The sequence below is a fragment of the Hemitrygon akajei genome, chromosome 19 (assembly GCF_048418815.1).
Source record: "Hemitrygon akajei chromosome 19, sHemAka1.3, whole genome shotgun sequence".
Lineage (NCBI taxonomy): Eukaryota > Metazoa > Chordata > Chondrichthyes > Myliobatiformes > Dasyatidae > Hemitrygon > Hemitrygon akajei.
In genome coordinates, this window is record NC_133142.1 from 66,101,028 (window position 1) to 66,127,778 (window position 26,751).

General features: G+C 40.0%; 1 protein-coding gene across 1 annotated transcript in view; it reads right to left on the reverse strand.

Moving 5' to 3' along the window:
• Positions 1–26,751, reverse strand: part of iars1 (isoleucyl-tRNA synthetase 1) — a 163,697-nt gene that overhangs the window by 51,482 nt on the left and 85,464 nt on the right. The window contains exons 16-23 of the mRNA XM_073072668.1: positions 23,206–23,400; positions 21,215–21,301; positions 18,680–18,763; positions 14,760–14,904; positions 14,525–14,645; positions 14,045–14,136; positions 12,737–12,814; positions 1,624–1,745 (exon numbers count right to left, since the gene is read on the reverse strand). Coding sequence (XP_072928769.1) covers positions 1,624–1,745; positions 12,737–12,814; positions 14,045–14,136; positions 14,525–14,645; positions 14,760–14,904; positions 18,680–18,763; positions 21,215–21,301; positions 23,206–23,400 — 924 coding nt within the window. The remainder of the gene's footprint in view (positions 1–1,623; positions 1,746–12,736; positions 12,815–14,044; positions 14,137–14,524; positions 14,646–14,759; positions 14,905–18,679; positions 18,764–21,214; positions 21,302–23,205; positions 23,401–26,751) is intronic.

Here is a 26,751-nt window from a genome sequence, read left to right on the forward strand (position 1 = left end):
AACTATATTTGTTTTCTGTACTACATCGCGGGATGCTATGACGACACACCCGGTTTCGCGGTGTCTTGTGGGAAAATGCCGTTTGCGATGAAACGAGACGGAGGGGGGAGCGCATTACGCGAGCGGCTTTGGATCCGAGCGAACTCTGCTTTTAAATGCCGTTTGCAATGAAACAGGACGGAGGGGGGGAGCGCATTACGCGAGCGGCTTTGGATCTGAGCGAACTCTGCTTTTAAATGCCGTTTGCGATGAAACGGAAAGGAGGGGGGGAGCGCATTACGCGAGCGGCTTTGGATCTGAGCGAACTCTGCTTTTAAGTTAAAGGTATCAATAACTTTTCCTGGTAGGCTGCAGTATATATATTTTTTACCAGTCGTTAGGAGATATTGGAATGTTGTTCAGTAAAGAAGTATACGCAACGTATATTTAAAAGTAGCCGCGTACGGGCACGGTTCGAAAAAAAGCATTTGCAATATGTATTTGTTTTTGTTACCATATGGATTTAATTAAAAGTTAAAAAAATCCTCACGTGTAATATCTTTCTGTGTAAATATCTCATATTACAACGTGGGACACCTGCGGCCGAAAATCCGGTGCGGCCTAAAATCCGGTGCGGCCTTTACATTTAAAAAAATGATTTTATTTCTAAAATTAGAGCCAGCGGCTTAAAATCAGGTGCGCTCTGTAGTCCGGAATCTACGGTATATATATATACACCTTTGTTTCTTCTACCCTATTTAGACTTCTATTATCCATGAGAAACAGGAAAGTGGTTACCTAACAAAGATCATCACAATCCCATAGGACAATGTCAGCTGTTTATTTCTAGTGCCTCTCAGGATAACTATCAATGAAGTTCACAAACATAATAGTCATTTTGAACCACTGTCATTTTCAATATTATTAGTGGAATGGATTGTAAATGCTCAGGAGATTCAATATATTGAAAATCTGCTTGCTGTTTTTTTTTACAAACCATCACCCACAGTGGACATTTATTTAATATATTAAAAAATAGGAATATGTCAGTTGGATTTTAAAGGAATTACAGAAAATATGCTGGTCTATTTATGATTAACTTAATTAGGACAGCCCAATCATATTTAATTGATTTTTCTTGCACACTGAACTAGTGTCTACAAAAATAGTCAAGCTCATTATAGCATCAATTCTCTTCAGATTTCTCCAATTTCATTTACACTTTCAATTTGTACTGTAACACTACTAGAACAGATCACTTCACATATAATGGATTCTTTATTGACGGGAGACAAAAAAAGAATCAAATTTTTTAGAAAATCATGTGCAAAGACAAGGACATCAAAATAAGTATGAATCCAAACAGGACAATGCAGTGAAAAAGTATGATGTGAACATTTCATACTTGCATGTAGTCCAATAATGGTAATAAACATTACAAGTGAAATAGCTTGCTTAAAATATATTTTATCAAGGTCATCAGCTATGCAATAAAATTACAGAGCATTTTAGAAAATTAAGTTAAATTGCATTATTGAACAGCTTTCAAAGTTCAGCATAACTAGTCTAAATTTCTGCCTTTAAAACTCTGCTATTTTTAAATATAAAATTAACACTTTTGGAATATGATTGACATCATCATACCTTACTTGTGGGAGCATGAGGTAGTGAATACTGTGTATATCCTTGTTTTCTACAGAAGATGGATCTATCAAGTGCCTCAAGTTCTGGTACATCAATTCAGTGATAAATGGCGTAAAGGGTGCCTGCAACATCATATTTTAAACATTTAAATTTTGGTGATAATAGAGATCACAGAAATTGTCAACATTATCAAACTTTTAAGCAATAATACTACAAAACTTTAAGTGTAAAATTACTTTTCATCTGTATATCCTATCTGAATATTTCCCTCCCCACAGTGTACACATTTATCAGAAACATCTTGTTGAATTAATATTACGTAACCATTATTTTGCTTTCTGTATATTATTTAAATCTATTTTTCAATTCTATACTTTACACCTCCTGGTTTAGACTGTATGCACCTCCGAAAAATTCTTAAGTCTGATTGGTTGGACAGTTTCTTGCCCACCTCAAACTCTCCATAACTAACAATAAATATTGACAGTCTGGCACATACATCAGAGTTGAATGTTTCTGCTGAAAGCCCAAAAAATCTCTGTGGTTAGTTATAATTGAGAATAGCAAGTATCTTTCAGTTCTTTACCTTCTGACTGAGCAGCAATATCTACAGGTAACAGAGCTGACTGCACCCAATTTAACACCTGGATGACTGTGCAATGAGTGAAAGAGTTTATGTGCATAATCCAAATATTGTTTTTAAAGCTGCATTCAGTTCTACAATGCAGGCTGGGGGCTATGAGAAACAGAACAGTCCAGGAAAACAGTTTAAGCTAGCTCATTAAATATATTTAAGACATAGTTAGATAGATTTTTGCATAGAAGGAGAATTAAAGAATATGGGAAGAAGGCAGGTAGGTGGAGCTGAGTCCACAACCAGATCTACCATGATCTTACTGATGGGGCCTGATGGCCTACTCCAGCTTCTATTTCTTATGTTTTATGACAGTGCAGAATCAACACGCCTAGTCTCAGAATCATGCAACACCAACGTCCAGAGCTGCTCCACACAGAGGCCCTTTGGCCCACAATGTCCAGGACAACAGTAAATTGCCCATCTGCACGAACCCCATTTACCAGTACTGGGTCCTTAGCCTTCTGTGCTTTGGCAATTCAAGTACTTATCTCAACACTTCTTAAAACTAATCCAGAATTAAAAATTCTCAGATCCCTTCTAAATCTCTCCCCTTGCCATAAACCAACATCCTTTAGTTCCAGCATATTACCCTCTGGGGCAGTTGTATATCCAAAGAGCTCACTTTCATAATACTTCAAAAGATGTCAGGATTGAGTCATCAAAATATTGACATTAAAGCTCATTTCTGCAAAGGTATTGGAAATTTCAAACCTGCCCAACCATTAAAAATGTGCTCTCTTTACAAGGGAATAATTCTATCGAGCATACAACAATACAGCACAGGAAAACCCTTTGACCCACCATGTCTATGTCGACAATGCAAACTAATCCCATCTGTCTGCACATCTCATCCCATCTGTTTATATGCCTGTCTAAATTCTTCTTAAATATTGCTACCTTATCTGCTTCCACCACCTCCTCATCAACATGTTCAAAGAATCTACCATAATGTGTAAACATATCTTGCCTTCCAATCTCCCTAAAACTTTAAATGTACATTTAAATGTACACCCTCTATTAATTAACATATTTACAGAATCTTATTTACACACCAAAAACATTGAAGTAACCCAGTGTAATGGCTGAAAATGCATTTGATCACCTGACATGCAATTTAAAATTACGGTATCATATCAATAACATAGTAACAACATTTGAAGCCAAGAAGATTGAATTTATTTAAATCTTACATCAATCTTACATGAGGGAGTAAAAATCCATCGCAATGTACAGACATGTGAATTTATAAGTCTAATGGCTTGTAGGAAGAACCTGTCCCGTAGGCTGCTGGTCCTGGCTTTAATGCTGCCGTTGCGTATGCCAGACAGAGCAGCTGAAACAAGTTTATGTTTGGGGAGAATGGTGTCCACGATGATCGTCCAAGCCTTTTTTTTTAAAACACCTACTGCTGTAAATGTCCTCAATGAAGGGAAGTTCACATCCACAGTACCACCCTCTGCAGTGCCCAGTGATCAAGGTTGGTGCAGTTTCCATACTAGACCATGATACAGCCAGACAGGATGCTCTCACTGGTGCCCCCATAGAAGGTCTTGAGGATCTGGGGGCTCATGCCAAACTTCTTCAGTCACTTGAGGTGAAATAGGCTCTGTTATTTTTTTGCCACACAGCTGTTGTGTACAGTCCAACTGAAATCTTCGATGATGTATATACCGAGGAACTTGAAACTACTCACCCCTCTCAACTGCAGACCCACTGATGTTCATTGGGGTGAGCCTGTCTCCGTTCCTCCTGTAATCCACAATCAGCTCTTTTGTTTTTTGGACATCGAGGGAGAGGTTGTTAGCTTGGCACCATTGAGTGGCTGCCTCGTCACTGCTAGAAATAAGGCCAATTGATGTCTTGTCATCTGTGAATTTGATCAGCAGATTGGAGCTGTGTGTGAAGACGGAGTAGAGGAGTGGACTCAGGACACAACCCTGGGAAGCACCTATATTGAGGGGCAGAGGGGAAGAGGTGAGGGAGCCCATCCTTAACACCTGTTGGCAATCCAACGGAAGTCTAGGATCCAGTTGCACAAGGCAGGGTGCAGAACGAGGTCTCTGAACTTTCTGTCAAGTCAGGAGGGAATTATGGTGTTGAATGCTGAACTTTAGACCAGAAACAGCATTCTAACATATGCATCCCTCTTCTCCAGGTGAGTGAGGACAGTGTGTAGTGCTGTGGCTATGGTGTCATCAGTAGACTGGTTTTGTTGGTAGGCGAATTGTTGAAGAAAGATGATATGAAGGCTAAGAGGGCAAGGAGAATGTGAAAAGGTTCAAAGATACAAAGGTTCATTTTATTGTTAAAGTCTGCATGTACAACACAACTCTGATATTCATCTTCTCCAGATAGCCATGAAATACAGAAGGACTGTGGGCGCTGTTGAAGGAAAAGACATCAAATAACCCCCCAGCCGGCATGAAACAGAACTCACAAACTACAAAATCACCCCCATCCCTCCCCTCGCAGAACAGAACAGAAACTATAGCATCAAAATCCCCAACCCCTCACTCAGACACAAAAAGTAACTGATCGCTCACACAGAAAAACACCTAGAATAATTCCCAAATCCCTCAATCCTCTCTTGCACAAAAACTAACATATCACCAACCCACCCAAAGAAAGAAAACACCAAAAAAAAACTGAAGGAGAACAATACAAGGAGCAGTCTAATAATCACATAAATCTCAGAATATCGAAAAATCTTTCTGCCAGCATTCTGCCAGAGGAAAGTGGCCATACAAACCCAGTCCTTCTATGAAGAGCAATTGCCTCACAATCAACCCAGCTACCGACCATTGTCACCCCCGTGGCCTCCATTAAGAGCAATCACTGACATCCTCCACATTCACCTCAATGCTTCAATCGTCTGATGCTTCAAAATGGAGTTGTTCATGACCCTGACTCTGGTCTTTTCCATGAGTCAGTTCAAGTATCTCTGTCCTTTTTGGGACGCCACCTCTGGTCTTCTCCATGAGGCAGCTCTCCAGACATAGCAGAACGCTATGTCATTCAACTGAAAGCCAAACTGCACATCACAGGCTCCAACAGTTTCAATAATACAATCAAGACAAGAGGAAAAAACAGAAGGCATAGAATCAGAGAAATAATTGAAGAGATTATTTGGAAGATGTCGATCAAGGAACAGTTGCTCGCTGGCGCCATCTCACCGGAAGAAACATTATGCGTAGCTTCCATTAATTTTGGCTCTTGTAATTTTACTTTAAAAGAAAATTCTTTAGCAACAACGTTCCTATGGTCAAGGGAAATCAGTCACTCTGCACGTACAGAAGTGCTGCACTTAGGAAAGTGAATTGGTCATCCACAGGCAATTGTTTCTCATTGGATCATTGATGGTGCATCTACTGAAAGATTCTAAATATAATGAAGGGTTTAACACTTAGGATCAAAAGCTGTATTCTCAAAACATCTATCTATAAAACAACAGTTTTTTTGGATATTAAAGTTGTTTGTGTCAACATCAGAAATATTGGACTAAAAGGAAACCACAGAAGCAAATATGCTAAATTCAATGGAGTTTCTGAAGATAGAACAAATAACCTAATTAAAACTGCAGTGAATCCATCCTTCAGATCACCTCTAAAAATCTCATCCAGAATTTATGGCAAGATTGTTATTACATATTTTCCCACATTCAAGGGAACTTTTAAATGTAACCTGATTAAAGAAACACCCGCCTTTTCAAGTCAAGTCCAGTCACTTTTTATTGTCATTTCGACCATAACTGCTGGTACAGAACACAGTAAGAACGAGACATTTTTCAGGACCATGGTGTTACATGAAACAGTACAAAAACCACACTGAACTACTTAAAAAACAACACAGAAAAAAACTAAACTACAGACCTATCCGGAACTGCATAAAATGCACAAAACAGAGCAGGCATTACAATAAATAATAAACAGGACAATAGGGCAGTAAGGTTGTCAGTCCAGGCTCTGGGTATTGAGGAGTCTAATAGTTTGGGGGAAGAAACTGTTACATAGTCTGGTCGTGAGAGTCTGAATGCTACGGTGTCTTTTCCCAGATGGCAGGAGGGAGAAGAGTTTGTATGAGGGGTGCGTGGAGTCCTTCATAATGCTGTTTGCTTTACGGATGCAGCGTGGGGTGTAAATGTCCATAATAGCAGGAAGAGAGACCCCGATGATCTTCTCAGCTGACCTCACTATCCACTGCAGGGTTTTGCGACCAGAGATGTTACAATTTCCGAACCAGGCAGTGATGCATCTGCTCAGGATGCTCTCAATACAACCCCTGTAGAATGTGATGAGGATGAGGGGTGGGAGATGGACTTTCCTCAGCCTTCGCAGAAAGTAGAGATGTTGCTGGGCTTTCTTTGCTATGAAGCTGGTGTTGAGGGACCACGTGAGAGTCTCCGCCAGGTGAAAACCAAGAAATTTGGTGCTTTTAACGATCTCTACCGAGGAGCCGATGTTCAGCGGGGAGTGGTCGCTCCGTGCCCTCCTGAAGTCAACTACCATCTCTTTTGTTTTGTTCACATTCAGAGACAGGTTGTTGGCTCTGCAACAGTCTGTTAGCCGCTGCACCTCCTCTCTGTAAGCTGACTCGTCGTTCTTGCTGATGAGACCCACCATGGTCATGTCATCAGCAAAGTTCATGCCGTGAGTTGCAGCACAGCCATGGGTCAGCAGAGTGAACAGCAGTGGACTGAGCACACAGCCCTGAGGGGCCCCCATGCTCAGTGTGATGGTGTTGGAGATGCTGCCTCTGCTTCGGACTGACTGAGGTCTCCCAGTCAGAAAGTCTAGTATCCAGTTGCAGAGGGAGGTGTTCAGGCCCAGTAGGCTCAGCTTTCCAGTCAGTTTCTGAGGGATAACTCTGTTGAATGCTGAACTGAAGTCTCTGAACAGCATTCTAACATACATGTCTTTTTTGTCCAGGTGGGTTAGGGCCAGGTGGAGGGTGATGGCAATGGCATCGTCTATTGAGCGGTTGGAACGGTACGCAAACTGCAGGGGGTCCAGTGAGGGGGGCAGTAGGGTCTTGATATGCCTCATGACGAACCTCTCGATGATGGATGTGAGTGCAACGGGACGGTAGTCATTTAGGCAGGACACTGAAGACTTCTTCGGCACGGAGATGATGGTGGCAGCCTTGAAGCACGTTGGAACGGTGGCATTGCTCAGGGAGATGTTGAAGATGTCAGTGAGAACATCTGCTAGCTGGTCTGCACATCCTCTAAACACTCTACCCAGGAATATTGCGTGGTCCAGCTGATGAAGGGAAAGATAAACTTAGGTAGAGGGATAGGTAAATGAGGGAATGGATTAGGGCGTATGTATGATTAGCTTATGATCAATTGTCTTATAGGTACCTTATGTTACTGGGCAGACAGAAAGAAACTCTACCCGGCAACAGGTGACGCATTAGGCATTTTTCTCTAAAAGTGCTAAGCATAACTAAATATGGGTATGGTATGACTGAAGGGGCATCTTAAGGCATAACTAAATATGGGGCATAACGTTCGAGAGAAGGGGGAAGTGTCAGGGGGAGGTGCCAATATGAGGAAGTTAAGTTGTATCTAGGCTAGTCTTGGCAGAAATAATTATAACTAACCAATAATGATTTTACATCTATTTGTATCTTAGTATGTGATCGAAACTATTCTAAAACTGTATTAACTCATGTAATTATAATATTTCCTGTAATGATCAATGTAATAAATTGTTCAGAATTGTATTTCGGGGGAGGGCAGTGTCCGGACTGTCCCTTTGGGAGATCAGTCTGCAACTTCCCCCATAGCATGCAATGAATAAAAAGTGAAGTTTGATGAAGTATCTAAAAACTCAAAATGCTGGCAGAACTCAGCAGGCCAGACAACATCTATGGGAGGAGGTAGTGACGATGTTTCGAGCCAAAACCCTGATGAAAGGTTTCGGCCAGAAACGTCATCACTACCTTCTCCCATAGATGCTGTCTGGCCTGCTGAGTTCTGCCAGCATTTTGTGTTTTTATTTATTTCCAGCATCTGCAGATTCACTCGTGTTGTTTGATGAAGTATCGCTTGTTTTATGGTTTTATTGAATTCCTGGTACCTTGCGCTATTGTATCGGGTCAATCCGCCTTTGGCACAGCAGCCTTCCGTGGGTTGACCCTGCACAAGGTTCTTTTCACGTTGGCCACGGTGAGACACAGCACCTGGTCATTTGTAGAAGGGGTGGACATCCTCGCCGCCACATCATTTCCCATCTCAAAACGGGCGTAGAAGTTATTCAGCGCATCCGGGAGGGAGGCATCACCCGCACAGTCAGGTGATGTTGTCCTGTAATTGGTGATGTCCTGGATGCCCTTCCACATGCACCGCGTGTCACCGCTGTCCTGGAAGTGGTTGTGGATTTGCTGGGCATGTGCATGCTTTGCCCCTCTGATGGCCCGGGATAGTTTGGCCCTTGCTGTTGTTAGGGCTGCCTTGTCGCCTGCTCTGAAGGCGGAGTCACGGGTCCTCAGCAGCTCACGCACCTCCGCAGTCATCCATGGCTTCTGGTTAGTGCGGATAGTGATGGTCTTGGACAGAGTAACATCATCAATGCACTTTCTGATGTAGCTGGTCACTGATGCTGTGTACTCCTCTAAGTTGGTAGAGTTGCCATTGGTTGCAGCCTCCTGAACGTATGCCAGTCAGTGTGCTCAAAGCAGTCTTGAAGAACAGAGATGGCTCCTGCTGGCCAGGTTTTCACCTGCTTCTGAACTGGTCTGGAGCGTCAGACGAGGGGGTCTGTATGATGGGATTAGCATAACAGAGATGTGGTCTGAGTAACCGAGGTGGGGGCGGGGCTCCGCCCGGTAGGCGTCGGAGATGTTTGTGTAAACCAGGTCCAACACATTCTCCCCCGTCTTTCCGCAGCTCTCTCCGGTAAGACTCGCGGTGGTGGCTTGTGTGTTTACATCAATACAGAATGGTGCAAGAACTCTATGCTGGTTTCCAGATACTGCTCATCGCTGGTGGAGTTTGTGGCTGCGAGATGCAGACCATTTTATTTGTCATGGGAATTCACCACTGTCCTCATAGTCGGTGTCTACATTCCTCCCAGCACTAATGCTAAGGAGACGCTCAGTGAACTGTATAGGGCTATTAGCGAACTGCAGAACGCACATTGCTTAAGTTTTCCTCAATTCCACATAAATACATTTTCTAAAGAAGCTAAAAAAAATTAAGTCAGGGAAAGAAAAATGAGTATTTTCAGCTTAACAAATGGGCAAGAAGTATCACAAAGGAGACTAAGTAGTCAAGTTATAGCTGAACAGAAGAGGTTCAATTGCAATAACATTTTGCAGAGAATTCATCATTATAGTTCTGCCAGTAACAAGACTTTTAGAGGTGATTGAACTGCTTACTATTTTGCAATTTAAAATAATTTTACATGTGTGAAGAGTAGAAAATAAAATGAAGTAATTATTGTAGGATATCACCCTAGTAAGAAATCAAGCAAAATTGAGTAGTTTTACTGATGCTCAAATTTCAGTTTACAATTAAAAATTTAACAGAGCTTACACACAATCCTGGAACATCCAGACAGCAAAGATACATGCATCAGGATGCTCTTAATTGATTACAGCTCAGCAATGAATAACATCACCCCCTCAAAACTAATCAGTAAACTCCAAGACCCGGTCTCAATACCCCCTTGTGTAACTAGATTCTAGATTTCCTCACTTGCAGACCCACATCACTTCAGATTGGCAAAAACATCTCCTCCACAATGTCCACCAGCACAAGAGTGCCACAGGGATGTGTGCTTATCCCCTGCTCTATTCATTCGATAACTTTGACTGAGCCAAGTACAGTTCCAACACCATATACAAGTTTGCTGATGATAGCACAGTTGTGAGCTGTATAAAAGGTGGTGATGAATCAGCATACAGGAGGGAGATTGAAAATTTGACCAAGTGATGTAATAACAACCACCTTTCACTCAATGTCTATAGGACCAAGGAAATGACTGTACCCTCAGGAGAGGAAAACCAGAGGTCCATGAGCCAGTACTCAACAGAGAATCAGAGGTAGAGAGGGTCAGTAACCTAAAGTTCCTGGGTGTCACCATCTCAGAGGACCTGTCCTAAGCTCATCATACAAATATAATTGTAAAGTGTGATAGTGGAAAAGTGTGTATGGAACTGGAGGAGATAGCAGAGATCATAAGGATGACTTACAGCGGATTAGAAAACTTGAGCACATAGACATTAAGAGGTTGCGCTGAAGCTTTTGGAAAGCACCAAGTTGGATAAGTCTCCCGGACCAGATGAGCTGTACCTCAGGCTACTGTGGGAGGCGAGGGAGGAGATTGCTGAGCCTCTGGCAATCTTCTCTGCATCATCAATGGGGATGGGAGAGATTCCGGAGAATTGGAGGGTTGCAAATGCTGTTCCTTTATCCATTAAAAGGGAGTAGATATAGTCCAGAAGACCAGTGAGTCTTACTTCAGTGGTTGGTAAGTTGATGAAAAAGATCTTGAGAGGCAGGATTTATGAACATTTGGACAGGCATATGATTAGGAATAGCCAGCATGGTTTTGTCAAAGGCAGGTCATGCCTTACGAGCATGACTGAATTTTTTGAGGATGTGACTAAACATATTGATGAAGGCAGAGCAGTAGATGTAGTATTTATGGATTTCAACAAGGCATTTGATAAGGTACCCCATGAAAGGTTTATTGAGAAAGTAAGGAGGTATGAGAACCAAGGGGACCTTGCTTTGTGGATCCAGAATTGGCTTGCTCATAGAAGGCAACAAGTGGTTGTAAATGGGTCATGTCTTGTATGCCAGTCAGTGACCAGTGGTGTGCCTCAAGGATCTGTTCTGGGTCCTCTACTCTTCGTGATTCTTATAAATAACCTGGATGTGGAAGAGGAGGGATGGGTTAGTAAATTTGCTGATGACACAAAGGTTGGCGGTGTTGTAGATAGTGTGGAGGGCTGTCAGAAGTTACAGTGGGACATTGATAGGATGCAAAACTGAGCTGAGAAGTGGCAGATGGAGTTCAACCCAGGAAAGTGTGAAGTGGTTCATTTTGGTAGGCCAAATATGATGGCAGAATGTAGTATTAATGGTAAGACTCTTGGCAGTGTGGAGGATCAGAGGGATCCTGGGGTCCGCGTCCATAGGACACTCAAAGCTGCTGTGCAGGTTGACTCCGTGGTTAAGAAGGCATTAAGAAGGCCTTCATCAATCGTGGGATTGAGTTTAAGAGCCGAGAGGTAATGTTACAGCTATACAAGGCCCTGGTCAGACCCCACTTGGAGTACTATGCTCAGTTCTGGTCACCTAACTACAGGAAGGATGTGGAAACTATCGAAAAGGTGTAAAGGAGATTTACAAGGATATTGCCTGGATTGGGGTGCATTGCTTATGAGAATAGGTTGAGTGAACTTGGCCTTTCCTCCTTGAAGCGGCGGAGGATGAGAGGTGACCTGATAGAGGTGTATAAGATGATGGAGAGGCATTGGTCGTGTGGATAGTCAGAGGTTTCTTCCCAGGACTGAAATGGCTAACACTAGAGGGTACAGTTTTAAGGTGCTTGGAAGTAGGTACAGAGGGGATGTCAGAGGTAAGTATTTTTTAAAAACACAGAGAGTGGTGAGTGCATGGAATGGGCTGCCGGCGACGGTGGTGGAAGCGGATACGATGGGTTCTTTTAAGAGACTCCTGGATAGGTACCTAGAGCTTAGAAAAATAGAGGGCTATGGGTAACCCTAGGTAATTTCTGAAGTCATCCATGTTCGGCACAGCATTGTGGGCCAAAGGGGCTGTATGTGCTTTAGTTTTTCTATGCTTCTATGTAAAGAAAACACAACAGCGCCTCTACTTCCTCAGGAGTCTGCAGATATTCAGCATGTCATCGAAAGTATCAAAAGACTTCTATCTGTGTGTGGTTGAAAGTGTACTGAGTGGTACATTACAGTCTGGTATAGGAACATGAATGCCTTTGAGCAGAAAATCCTACAAAACACCATGGATTCGGTCCAGTATATCACAGGTAAATCCCTCCCAACCATTGAGCACATCTACATGAAATGTTGCTGTAGAAAATCATCATCCATCATCAGAGATCCTCATCATCCAGGCCATGCCCCTTCTCGCTGCTGCCATCAGGTAAATGGTACAAGTGCCTCAGGACTCTCACCACTAGGTTCAAGAACTGTTATTACCCTCAACAATCAGGCTATTGTAAAAAAGGAATAACTACACATTTTATTTCTGCTGTTCCCACAACTGATGGTTTCACTTTAAGAACTCATTATCTTGTTATTTTATGCTCTCACTATTTATTGTTATTTATTTATATTTGCATAGCTTGTTCTTCATTGCTCCTGTTTACAGTTACTGTTCTATAGATTTGCTTAGCATGCCCACAGGAAAAAAGAATTTCAAGGTTGTATGTGGTGACATGTATGGACTGATAATAAATTTTACTTTGAACAGTACTTGCTTACCATCAGCCGGCACATGTTGAATAAAACTGCAAACAAAGTTTCCAAAGCCCTTTCACAATCTTCAGTTCCATTTTCACCCTTATTGAAGAAAAAAAGAATCGAGAAATAGCTGAAAATTCAGATGCATAAAGTAAGAGAAATGAGTACCTTAATAACCTTCAGAGAGGATTTTAATGATATTATAAAGTTTCCTGCCTAAACAATCAACACCTCCATCAACTTCCACTGTTAATGTACTCAATGCATACTTGGTTCTATTACTGCTGAAACCCCCATTGATACCCAGATCTAAGTAACATATAGCTGGCAACTAAAACTAGATCACAACATCTTGCTCCATTTTAAATGGTAATAAAGTAAGTTCTTTGAATATATAATAAGTACTGTGAATAATAGGGGAACCAGTAGATGTGCTGAACATAGATTTCCAGCACTTACTTAACGAGATCCCACACCAAAAACTGCTGTGGAAAATAAAAACTAATGATGTACGAGGTAACAGTTTGGCAGCCTGTTAACAGCACAAAGAGAGTTGGTATAAATGTTTTTTTTTCAGGTTGTCAAGATGTAGTGTGAAGAAGGCAGACGAGGGTGTTATAAAGGATTATATGAATGGGTAACAACATGACAAACAGAGCATAATGTAGGAAAATCTGAATATTTTCAAAACAGTGAGAGATTGCAGAATTCTGAGACACTATAGGTTCTGGATGAATGTAAGGAAAGTAATTGGGAATGATAGCAGAATTATATTTAGTGAGAGGGGAATTAAACATTAAAACAAGGAGGTTATGCCTCAGTCACATAGGGTACTGTTGAGAGCACAACCAGAGTACTGTGTTTCGTTTTTCTCAGGGAAAAAATGTTTGCCATTTTAGCTGTTCAGAGAAAGTTTATTTGATTAGCACCAGCCTTCTGGCTTGATCTCAAGGAAAAGTTAGACAGGTTATTTTTGTACTTGTGTACTTTCAACAGTGTGAGAGGATTTTTTGAAATGTACAGGATCCTGATGGGTGGATCCTCCCTCTCGTAGTTGAAACTGTAACTGTTTTCCAATAAGGCAGCACCTACAGTACAAGATGGAATTTCACTCAGAAAGTCTAAGTTTTTAGAACTCTTCCTCAAGGCCGAGAGACACCTAGTCTTAACAATGGAATGGAGACTTACTGCAGTTAGACAGGAAAGCAGTTACAGATATAGTGACAGAACAGACTGAGGAGCTGAGTGGCCTACTCCTGCTCCTAACTTATATGTTAATATGTAAAATACTTTAAGATTGAATAAATTCTAGTACCAAAATTTACCTACCTTTAACCTTTTACGATTCATTCTGACATACCAATTGGTTAACATGTCCACAAATTTGACTAGTCTGGGCACCACAGTGTAGAGCCTGTATGCTTTAAATCAGAAAGAAACTGTACTTTAAAAACAAACCCAAAATAGCTGTAGACTTTAACTATTTTTAAAATAAAATTCCTGGCTATTATCTTCCACTTGACATGTTACTGCCTAGTACATTGTTCTAAAGCAGGGTTTTCCAACATGGACCCCATACAAGTTAATGGTAGAGGCCCATGGCACAAAAAGGCTGGGAACGCCTGCTCTAAAGCAAATTGTGACTCAGGATAAGACAAATGGATGTAAGACAAAGTTGTTCAGCAAGTCAATTTATTAAGGAAAATACATAGTTGTCATTTGAGGAGGCAGCGGTATTTCAGAATTCAAGTTCAACATTTCAGAATAGGAGTGCACAACATTTTAAATTGTCTTCATATTTATGATTACCTTCCATTTCTGCTTTGAAAAATTGGATGAGGGATTGTGTAAATGAAAGTATCCATTTATCCATGATGTTGTCACTGCCCTCAACAATGTTTTCATTGAAAAGGAATTCAATACCCTCTTCCTGGAATGAGAATTTTTTTAGTTCACAAATAATTTACTAATAAATTAACAATCTCTACGTATGCAAGACTTAAGCACAGAATTTGTGGATACACACAAAAACATACTCCTGTACCTTCTGCAATCTCTGAACATTCTGAATAAGGAACCTGTATGCATTGTACCAAGGTAGGAAGACATCCTTGAGAATATCTCTCACTCCTTCTTCTTTAAACCTCAGGTTTTCTGCTCTCACAACAGGGGAATTAATCAGGTACAGCCTGAAAAAGAACATGACCATAATTTGTGGGGGAACTGTATATCGTCCAATAATAAATTAACACTATAATAAATTTTTCCAAAGATACAACAAATATTCAACATTCAATCATAAACAAAATGCAATTTTGCTTCTGATATTTAACTACAGGTTGAGTACATCTTATCCAAAATGCTTAGGGCCAGAAGTGTTTCAATTTCTGTGAATTTTGAAATATGTAATGAGATAGCTTCAGACTGAATTTGTGTGCTACCGGTAAGCAGTCTTTGCCTTACACACATTCATCACACATATGTACTGATGCAGCCATTCAGCAGGTTAGATTTTCATCAGTGACAATCTTGGCAAACTAATGAATTTTCCTGTTGCCTCGTGATCGGCATTTTATCACCACAAATCTTTAAAAAATTAATGTGCCTGTTCTTAAATTTTTGCAACTAACCTGCCAAATATTCACAAATAACTTCAGTTTTCAATTTGCACAAATCTTTGCTTGTTTCATGATCTGCATACCATTTAGCAGCATACCAGACAACGGAGTGACCCGTTGGGGCACCCTTTGAGAGAAAGGTAGTGCAGTCTGATGTGACCAGAATGAACATTAAATTTTCCTGAATGCTACTGGCATTGCTTTGCTTTGAAAATTGAAGAAGAAAAACCAGTTTATTGAAGAAAGACACGTAGCAAGACAAATATAGCTCCTCCTTGTTTAACGAAGGACACTTCTGATGGCAACATTTCTAGTTGATCTGACACCCTTGTGCCTCTCGTTGTCATTCTGGAGACATGCAGTCCTTTCATGCGCCATCTCTCCATCTCTTCTGCTGTTTGTTCTTTGTCTCTGATCCTGGAGATGTGCATTTCTCAGCTCCTTTGTCTCTTCCTCTCTCCTCCTTCTGTGCTTGTTGCTGTCATTTTGGAGACGTGCAAGCTTCTCCTCCTCTGTCTCTTCCTCTCTCATCTTTTTTCTCCTGACTCTTTGATCCTGGAGTCGTGCAGCCCTGGCCTCATCCCATTCTTGCTCTTTTTTTTGTAATTCATTTTTTTTATTGAAGTTCATCAAACAAACATTTCCATAAGATGTATTTCAGACATTGTACATATATATCATATAATCATATATATCACAAAATCTCCACAAAGTATTTATCTGGGGTATACACTTATAGAAAAGAGTGGAAAGAATAAACAAGCAAAAGGAAAGAACTATGTACAAGTAGGGCATGATCTTTTTTTTTTACAACAGATTCATTGATTTGTGAGAATAAAATCAGGCCTATGAGGCATTATGTAGTTAAACCATTTTTCCCAGTATGAATCAAATTGTTCCAGCTTATGGTTTACAGATGCTGTTATCTTCTCCATTTTGTAAATGTCCATTGTAATTTCCATCCATGTATTTAAAGTTGGGCTCTCCTGTGATAACCATTTCCTAGTAATAGTCTTTTTACCAGCCACCAACAGTATATTCATTAAATATTTATCTCTTTTCAGCCATTCTTGAGGTATATATCCAAAATATATGGTCTTACTCTCCAAGGGTATTTCACATTTAAAGATGTCTTGTAGGGCATTGTGTGTCCCCCTCCAATAGTTTTTGATAACAGGGCAGTCCCAAAAAATATGAAAATGATTTGCATTTTGATTTCCACAATTTCTCCAGCAAACGGGGAGGTTACTATCATAATGAGATTTCTGAGAGGGTGTAATAAATTATCTTATCAAATTTTCCATCCAGACTCCCTCCATTTCTGTGAATTGGTACACTTCCATTGATATTTCCATATTGTTGTCCATTCTTCCTCAGATATAATTATCCCTCCTTCCTTCTCCCATTTTGTTTTAATGTATGAAGTCGAAAGTGTTTTAAGATTTGACAACCCCTTATACATGCTTGAAATGATTCTACTACCATTATCTGAATTATATGCTTTTCTAAAGAGCTCTATCAAGCATGTATTTGCCTTGGTTACATTTTTAAGCGTCTTATTGTCGCATCTGTAAATAACGATAAAAATCTTGTTTTTCTAATAAGTGTTTCTCTTTAAGCATTTCAAAACTGAACAGTGTTCCTTCTTTCATTATGTTGCAAAGAACTGTTATTCCTTTAGCTGTCCAGTCCTTAAATCTAGCATCCAATTTATTTGGTTTAAAATCAGAGTCATATGCACATCATTTAAGAATTGCAATATCTCCCTCTAGATTATATTCTTTTATAGTAGTTTTCCATATTTTAAGAGTCAATTTCACCTATGGATTATCAATAGTATTTATGTACCTTTGCAGGTTGTTATCAGCCAAAATTGCTTGTATGGGGATGGGAAGTATCCACTCCTCAATGTTTTTCCATTGAGTGTCATATGATGGGTTGCACCAACATATCACAGCTCTCAACTGTGCTGTAAAATAATAATCTCCAAGAGAAGGCAAGCCCCATCCCTCCTTTTCCTTTGCTAACTGCAAAGTTTTGAGATGAACTCTAGGCCTTTTACCCTGCCAAATATACCTTGATAGCATCTTGTTCCATTCATTGAATTGATTTTGATTAATCTCTATTGGTAGGGTCTGAAAGAGATAACAGTCTGGGCAGTATATTCATTTTAATAGACTCAATCCTTGAACTGAGACTGAAAAAAGGAATCAGGCTCCATCTTGCCCCTGATTCTTGTTCTCTCCCTCTCCTTGCTGCTTCCCGACGATGTTTGGCATCATCTCTTGACCCTAATGTCGCCCTTCTCTTTCCACATGGCATAATTAGGCTGACCATATTTTGTTTTACCCTAATGCTGTATGATAGATAGGAAGCTAATTATTCTTGATGATGTGGTTGGCGTTCTCCTAACTGGATGCAATATAGTCACCGCTGTCCTTTGACTGCAGCAAAGGGTTTTATGGGTGTCTTGAAGTACGTCATTACGGGTTACGGGATGTTATATCATGCTTAAATTTAGAGAAGATCTGATGTTCAGTTTTTGAATCTAGTCAAGACTACATCTACCAGGATGCTGCCTGGTTCAGAGAGTATGCATTATGATCAGAGATCAAGGGAGCTAGGGCTTTACTCTTTGGAGAGAAGGAGGATGAGGGGAGACATGATAGAGGTGTACAAGATATTAAAAGGAATAGATAGAGTGGACAGCCAGGGCCTCTTCCCCAGGGCACCACTGCTCCGTACAAGAGGACATGGCTTTAAGGTAAGGGGAGCGAAGTTCAAAGGGGATATTAGAGGAAGGTTTTTCACTCAGAGAGTGGTTGGTGCATGGAATGCACTGCCTGAGTCTGTGGTGGAGGCAGATACACTAGTGAAGTTTAAGAGACTATTAGACAGGTATATGGAGGAATTTAAGGTGGGGAGAATATATGGGAGGCAGGGTTTAAGGGTCGACACAACATTGTGGGCCAAAGGGCCTGTACTGTGCTGTACTGTTCTGTGTTCTATGTAAGATGTTCTATAGGTGCATGCCTTTTCCACCAAATGGAAAAATATAATGTTTAAAAATAATGGTCAAGGAAAAATGGCAGTGATGGCATAAACATCATGAAGTTATGAGAAGATGAGCTACAAAAATAAATTTGTGAGTTGGAGCACCCTCATTTATTTTTTGACATGTATCATTTGATGAAAAATGTGCACAAATATTGGGAGAGACTGAAGGATGGTGACCCATGACTTTCAGACAAACATGCAACTCACATTTGGTGCTCATGAGTGAGACTTTCCAGTAGGATATTATGTAAATCAAATGTGATGTACATGCAATTTTATTGCTTCTTACCTCAATGCATCTGCACCATAACTGTTAACAATATGCATTGGATCTGGGTAATTCTTCTTACGTTTGCTCATTTTCTGACCGTCACTAATGACAAGAACACAAATAAAATTCACTGATAACATATAATTGTTTACACATAAAAGTAAATGCTCTAATGAAGCAAACAATTTTATTTTATGTCTCATGAGGAAAAGGAATCTTCCTGCTTACATTTCTGATAAGATTACTTCAATGCTGAAAATAACTATCACATCTTGCTTTATTAACATTCAATCTATTGTCATCTTTAGTAAAATTCCTTCCTCAGGATTCAATAATTATACTGATGCCTCAATCCAGTAAAATTAGGAATTAAAATCACGAAGTTAGCCCACAAATGCCAGCCGTATTTATCTCTAGCAGTATTTATCTCTAATCACTGAAATATTTAAAAGTGGACTATCCAACCATTTAAAATTATTCATTGTCTTCATCTTCTCAAAAAAATGTGCTTCTTCACAATATGGCTCAATTTGCTCCACAAAGAAAATAAGTGACCAGAATTTATTGCTGAACACAAGAAAAGGACTCACTGAATTTATATTCCACCCCTCAATGCTCTAAACTGAGTCTGGGAATCCCATATAGGCTAAACAAAAATTGCAGACATCTTACCCTGAATAACATCAGTGAAACTGGGTTTTCGTCAACCCTGCAGAGATCTATCCCTTCCTCTCAACTGAACGTTAAAGATTAACTAGAAGAATCAATATATATCCTTGTCTTACAACAGTCATTCTGGGTATAATCATCAAATTTAGTCAATTCTTGGGTTTTTCTAAATATTCTTCTCTGCATGTAGCCTACTACCCAGAAGCATAGAAGCTGAGTTTTACAATACTATTTTATAACTGTGGTTTTGTATAGATCATTACTTTAAACAAATAATTACTGAACAACACTTGCAGCTGGGCAAGGACTAAGATATTTCTGACCTTTGTCTGTTCACTTCCTCCACCCCATCAATTCAAATTTAATTATCATTCAACCATACAAATATACAGCTAAACGAAACAGCATCACTCCACGGCCAAGCTGCAAAACACAGTTCATACCGTATGGTCACAAAGAGTGGGAACTCACCATTCCCTCCACCACAAATGCACAAGTACTTTCATAAATGGAGATAACTGACTAAGGTCCACAGAAAACAACTAAAGTCTGTCCAACCTCTTATTATATCACATGCCATAATCCAGACAGCATCTCGGTAAACCTCTTCAAGCCATCCTTCCTATGATGGGATGACCAGAACCATACGGAATACTCCAGTACAACTGGTATAACCAGACTTTTAGAAAAACTGCAACCTAACTTCCTGACTTTTGAACTCAAATGCCTCAACTAATAAAGGCAAGAATGCCATATGCTGTCTTAACCATCCTATCAACTTGAGTAACCACTTTAAAGGAGCTATGAACTTGGACCCTAAGATTCATCTGCTTATCAATATTATTAAGGGTCCTACCATTAACTGTGAACTATTCCTTTACATTAGACCATCAAGATGCAACCCTTCACATTTGGCCTGATTAAACTCCATTTGCCATTTCTCCATCCATATCTACAACTGATCAAAATCCTGTTGCATTACCCACTTAACAATTACAGCACAGAAACAGGTCACCTTGGCCCTTCGAGTCCATGCCGAATGCTTACTCTCACTTAGTGCCACCTACCTGCACTCAGCCCATAAACCTCCATTCCTTTCCTGTCCATATACCTATCCAATTTTACCGTAAATAACAAAATTGAACCTGTCTCTACCACTTCTACTGGAAGCTCGTTCCACACAACTACCACTCTCTGAGTAAAGAAATTCTCCCTCGTGTTACCCCTAAACTTTTGCCCCTTAACTCTCAACTCATGTCCTCTTGTTTGAATCTCCCCTACTCTCAATGAAAAAAGCCTATCCACGTCAACTCTATCTATCCTCCTCATAATTTTAAATACCTCTATCAAGTCCCCCCCTCAACCTTCTACGCTCCAAAGAATAAAGACCTAACTTGTTCAACCTTTCTCTGTAACTTAGGTGCTGAAACTCAGGTAACATTCTAGTAAATCTCCTCTGTACTCTCTCTATTTTGTTGACATCTTTCCTATGATTCGGTGACCAGAACTGTACACAATACTCCAGATTTGGCCTCACCAATGCCTTGTACAATTTTAACATTATACTCAATGCTCTGATTTATAAAGGCCAGCATACCAAAAGTTTTCTTCACCACCCTATCCACATGAGATCCACCTTCAGGGAACTATGCACCATTATTCCTAGATCACTCTGTTCTACTACATTCCTCAATGCCCACTATTTACCATGTATTGTTTGTCAGCTATCTACAACACCACCAATCTTCATATCATCTGCAAACTTATTAACCATACATCTTTGAAAAGCATGTTCTAATCTAGACATACTATTGAGTTAAAGTACAAATGCTGAGAGTTCAAGCATAATTTTGATGATTATTGATGCACATGGCAGATTCTTACCTTGCTAATACAAGCCCATTTACTATCACATTCCTGAAAGGTGGTTTGCCAAACAGAGCCGTAGATAGTACCAGTAGAGTATAAAACCTATGGAAACAAATTTATACACAGAAAAACTGAGCAAATTTTCAATCAAATTAATAAGATCCTGAATAAGGGGACATGTACACTAATGGACATCTTGTTAAGATGAATTATTTGTCATGAAAAACAAATTTGTTGGAAATATTCAAAACAGTAGAAAGAACCTGTGAATGAAGAAAATGTAAAAAAGGGCTCAGCAGAGTTAAGGAGTGAGGAGGAGGGTTATACTGTGATTTAAGTGGATTATAAACATTAGCATAGACCAGCTGAGCTAAATGTCCTGTCTGTGCTATCTATTCAATCTAATTCTTTAACTGGTTTCTGGTAAGAACAAAACATGCAACATAGAAAAACAGAATTCCTTTTCCTCAAATTTTATTTTATCTAGGACTGAGACAATTCAAATTGGCATTTTTTAAACTTTCCTACTGAAAAACGTCAGTGTGAAGATGCTAGAACAAACTATAATTATATCAGCAGCTGCAATTATGAAAGTGCACACTGATGTAAATGGAAGCATAGGGCCAGTTACACTCAATGAATTACATCTGCACACCCATTTGCAATTACCTCCTTCATAACCTGCATCACTTTAAGTCTATCTTTAGAAACACAGAAAACCAACAGCACAATACAGGCCCTTCAGCCCACAAAGCTGTGCCGAACATGTCCTTTCACAATTTTGGCACACAAATTTATCTGGTTGTCCAACAACAGTTCATAACTGCACTTTAAAACAGTTTTCACTTTGAACACTTTAAAGACACACTGCTGATGGTAAATGGTAAACACTTACTTTAGATGCTAATATCCTAAAATGGGGACATACAATAGGACATGTTTTTTTTCCTTTTCAAATAATTGAGGCAATAATGAAAGTTATTCAATATGACATTAATTTTCGCCACCATTACTGTGCATAAGGAATATATTCAACAGGCAGAAACTACCTCATTGGGGGAAAATTGTGAACTGGTGAACCTAATCTGACTGAATGCTGCCTGGCCTGCTGCGTTCCGTGCTGCTTCTAATTTCTACTCTTTTTTTTACAGTTTTCTTCCTGATTGAACTCAAAATACAGTATTTAAAACACAAAACCACTGCAAATGCTGAAAATCTGAATAAAGACAGAAAACACCAGAAATCCTCAGGTTAAAGTCATTCTGATTCTCCCTCCATGGATACGACTGATCTGCTGCAGGTTTTCAACATTTTGTGCTTTTATTTCAAAATACAGCATCTTTTATTGACTTTCATGATCATCTTCAGCCTTCAATTGCAAGACTCAAGAACATCTGCTAAATGCACTTCTCAATCTTGAGTATTTCCCACTAGGTTAAAGCTCATGGCACTCAAATCAGTTACAAACTTGTTTTTGGAATCTCAGAGACTGTCACAATTGCCAAAATGGAAAACCTAAATATTCTACAGGTAAAGCAAGTTCAGTTCCTCTTCAGCAATGAAGTCAAAACATTGCGGTGGTGGAGTGGTTCTTACCCAAACTATTCCTAACCTAGAATGAAGACAAGAGAGACTGCAGAAGCTGGTATCTGGAGCAAAAAACTAATTGCTGGAGAAAATCAGCAGGTCGAAGTATCTGTGAAGTGAAAGGAAATGATGTCATTTTGAGTTGAGGACCCTCAGTTCTGAAACTTTGATAATCTCTCTTCCATCACAGATATCACATAACCCATTGGGCTCCTCTAGCATTTTCTTTTACTCATAATGTAGAAAACCTAGAAACAGATCATGAGAAAAATACCCTAATTCAACTATGAAATAAGTAATTGGGACATTATTTACCAACTGGAACATCAGTTACAATCCAGTATTCCTTTGTTCAGCACAAATGTGATCAATAATTGACTAAAACAATGTAACTGGTGTAATAGAAATTAATTCTTTACCATCCTCTTGTTTGGTCAATTCCCTCAGCAATGAAGTCCGCTGGGAAGCTCTCCTCAAATTCTCTTTTGTTTTCAAACGGATAATGAACTTGAGCATATGGCATGCTTCCACTTTCAAACCAACAATCAAAGACCTCAGACACTCGTCGCAGTACACCTTTTCCACGATGTGATGGGATTGTGATGAAATCCACACTGGGGGGAAAAAAAATCAGTGTAACTCTCAAAATTTGATAAATCAAAGCATTAAACTGGCAATTACTGAAGTTTACAAGAAAGGCTTTCTCAACCTCAGTAGCACACATTTTTCTTAAATGGAGCTCTTCAAAAGTACTTCCTTTGCAATAAAGCACCTAGTAATACTCAAAGGTCATAAAAGACGGTTGAAGAAGTTTGGTTTTGGCCCCCAAATACTAAGAACTTTCTACAGCGGCACAAATGAGAGCATCCTGACTGGCTGCATCACTGCCTGGTATGGGAACTGTACTTCACTCAATCATAGGACTTTACAGAGTGGTGTGGACTGCCCAGCACATCTGTAGATGTAAACTTCCCACTATTCAGGACATTTACAAAGACAGGTGTGTAAAAAGGGCCTGTAGGATCACTGGAGAGAAGAGTCAGCACAACCACAAACTGTTCCAGCTGCTACCATCCGGGAAACGGTACCACAGCATAAAAGCCAGGACCAACAGGTTCCAGGACAGCTTCTTCCACCAGGCCACCAGACTGCTTAATTCATGGTGAAACAATTGTATTTCTATGTTATATTGACTGTCCTGATATACATACTATTTATTATAAATTACTATAAATTGCACATTGCATATTTAGACGAAGACATAACTTAAAGATTTTTCCTTCTCATGTACTGTATATGAAGGATGTACAGTTGGCTGTCCTTATCCGCAGGGGATTGGTTCCGAGACCCTCCGCGGATATCAAAAAGCGTGGATGCTCAAGTCCCTTATATAAAATGGTGTAGTATTTGCATATAACCTACGAACATAACCTCCTGAATACTTTAAATCATCTCTAGATTAATACAATGTAAATGCTATGTAAATAGTTGTAATACTGTATTGTTTAGGGAATAATGATAAGAAAACAATTCTGTACATGTTCAGTACAGACGCAACCATCATAGCTCTTCTGGGAATGCTGATGCTGCCTCGGCATCAGCCGATCCCAATTCTCCCATGATCTTTAAGTTCTTGAGGCTGTAGCGCTTTACATAGCTAGCCCGCAATCCCTTACTAGCTTTAAACTCTTCTCTTGCTCACAACACAAGTAGCAAATGAACGAGAAAGTGTACCATCTCTAGATTACAGTACTTATAATACCTAATACAATGGAAATGCTATGTAAGTAGTTGTTATACTGTATTGTTTAGGGAATAAGGATGCTTTGGAGGAGGCTCAATAATACTAAAGTCAAGATCTGTGGAGGTTAAGGGCTGAGGACCACTTCGGCAAGCAACATGCCACTTTTCAAAAGATCTAAGATTTCTACTTTCTTGGCGAGAGAAAGCCTTTCAGGAATTGCTTTGACCACTTAATTGCTTTTTAGGAGCCATTTTTTCACAGAAACAAAATAGCGACCGAACAAGACGCGAGGCGAATAATGCTTAAACAACGAGTGCTGAAGACAGAACTTTCAGGTTTTCCTGATCCGCAGGTGGTTGAATCCACGCATGTGGAACCCGTGGATAAGGAGGGCCAACTGTAATAAAGTCAATTCAATTCAGATAATAGCTTTTAAAAGTTTTTTTGGTCTGTTTTTGACAACTGAAAGATCACTAGTTGTATCTGCCTCCACCACTGACGCAGGCAGTGCATTCCACACACCAACCACTCTCTGAGTGAAAAACCTTCCTCTAATATCCCCCTTGAACTTCCCTCCCCTTACCTTAAAGCCATGTCCTCTTGTACTGAGCAGTGGTGCCCTGGGGAAGAGGCACTAGCTATCCATTCTTATCTATTTCTCTTAATATCTTGTACACCTCTATCATGTCTCCTCTCATCCTCCTTTTCACCAAAGAGTAAAGCCCTAGCTCCCTTAATCTCTGACCTTAATCCATACTCTCTAAACCAGGCAGCATCCTGGTAAATCTCCTCTGTACCCTTTCCAATGCTTCCACATCCTTCCTATAGTGAGGCGACCAGAACTGGACACAGTACTCCAAGTGTGGCCTAACCAGAGTTTTATAGAGCTGCATCATTACATCGCGACTCTTAAACTCTATCCGTCGACTTATGAAAGCTAACACCCCATAAGCTTTCTTAACTACCCTATCTACCTGTGAGGCAACTTTCAGGGATCTGTGGACATGTCCTCCCAGATCCCTCTGCTCCTCCACACTACAGGGTCAGACTCAGTGCCAGAGGCCCTGCCACCATGGTTCACACCTGGTCGGTCTTCCCCGCCAACAGTATCCAGGACGGTAAACTTATTATTCAGGGGAATGGTTACAGGGATGCTCTGCACTACCTGTCTACTCTCCTTCGCTTTCCCCCCTCCGACTGTCACCCAACAACCTGCTTCTGGCAGTCTGGTGTGACTACCTCCCTGTAGCTCTCATCTATGACTGTCATGCCATCCTCACTCAGTGAATGATGGCTCAGCGAAAAATTCAAAACAAAAGAAATATCAAATTGGTAGGTGTTGACAATTGAGAGTTTAATCAGGCTGTAAAGGCCAGAAATTTGGCATAATTTCAGGGTAAGGAAATTGGCCACTTAATTCTGGATAAGGAGAAAATTATTCAGAGAACTCTAAATCTTTGAATCTTTCTACTGCAGGATTACTAAGTATACTCAAGACCATGATAGATTTTTCTAGGGTGAGAAATCAAGAAATATGAGTATTAAGAATGAACATGAAGGGGTGTGAATATCTTATGAATAGCAAAGCAGGATCAATTCTTGACTTTTTTGATGTTGTTGTTATACAAAAACACAAACACCTCACAAAATTTTAAACATTTGACTGTAATGTTAAAGTAAGTGTCATTGGGTTGACACAAAGTATTCTCATCTAGCTGAGTATCAACAGGAACTTTCTTTCAGCAAAAATTGGTTAAAGACAATTTAATGTCTAAGTTCTGACACTTAAACTGTATGAATGAATCCTAAAATGCCAGTTTTAATTCTGACTTAACATCTTTTTGTGATTCTATTTACTGAAAAACATGTTACAGTTAGCTTGTACAGTTTGTCAATTGGTGTTGTACGCTTTACCTTTAAAGAATACAATTGTTACTTCTTTTGCTTACAATAAAGATTCTTTATAAAGGCAAGGTGTTGTCAGTTGTCCTATTTACTACATTTGCAAATTAATTAAGGTCCTCCATTGGTCGGGGTTGACCATGGACCTTGTATCCCAGCAGTCTAAATGATATGCAAGCCAGGCCAGTACAATATGTAGAGCAAGCTATCGCCTATGTAGCAGGCTGATGAATCCAAAGGAACAGCAGAGACCGATACAGTTCGGCACCAATGGCATTGCAGGAGTTGCCAGTCAGCGCTGAACTCAATGTAGGACTGC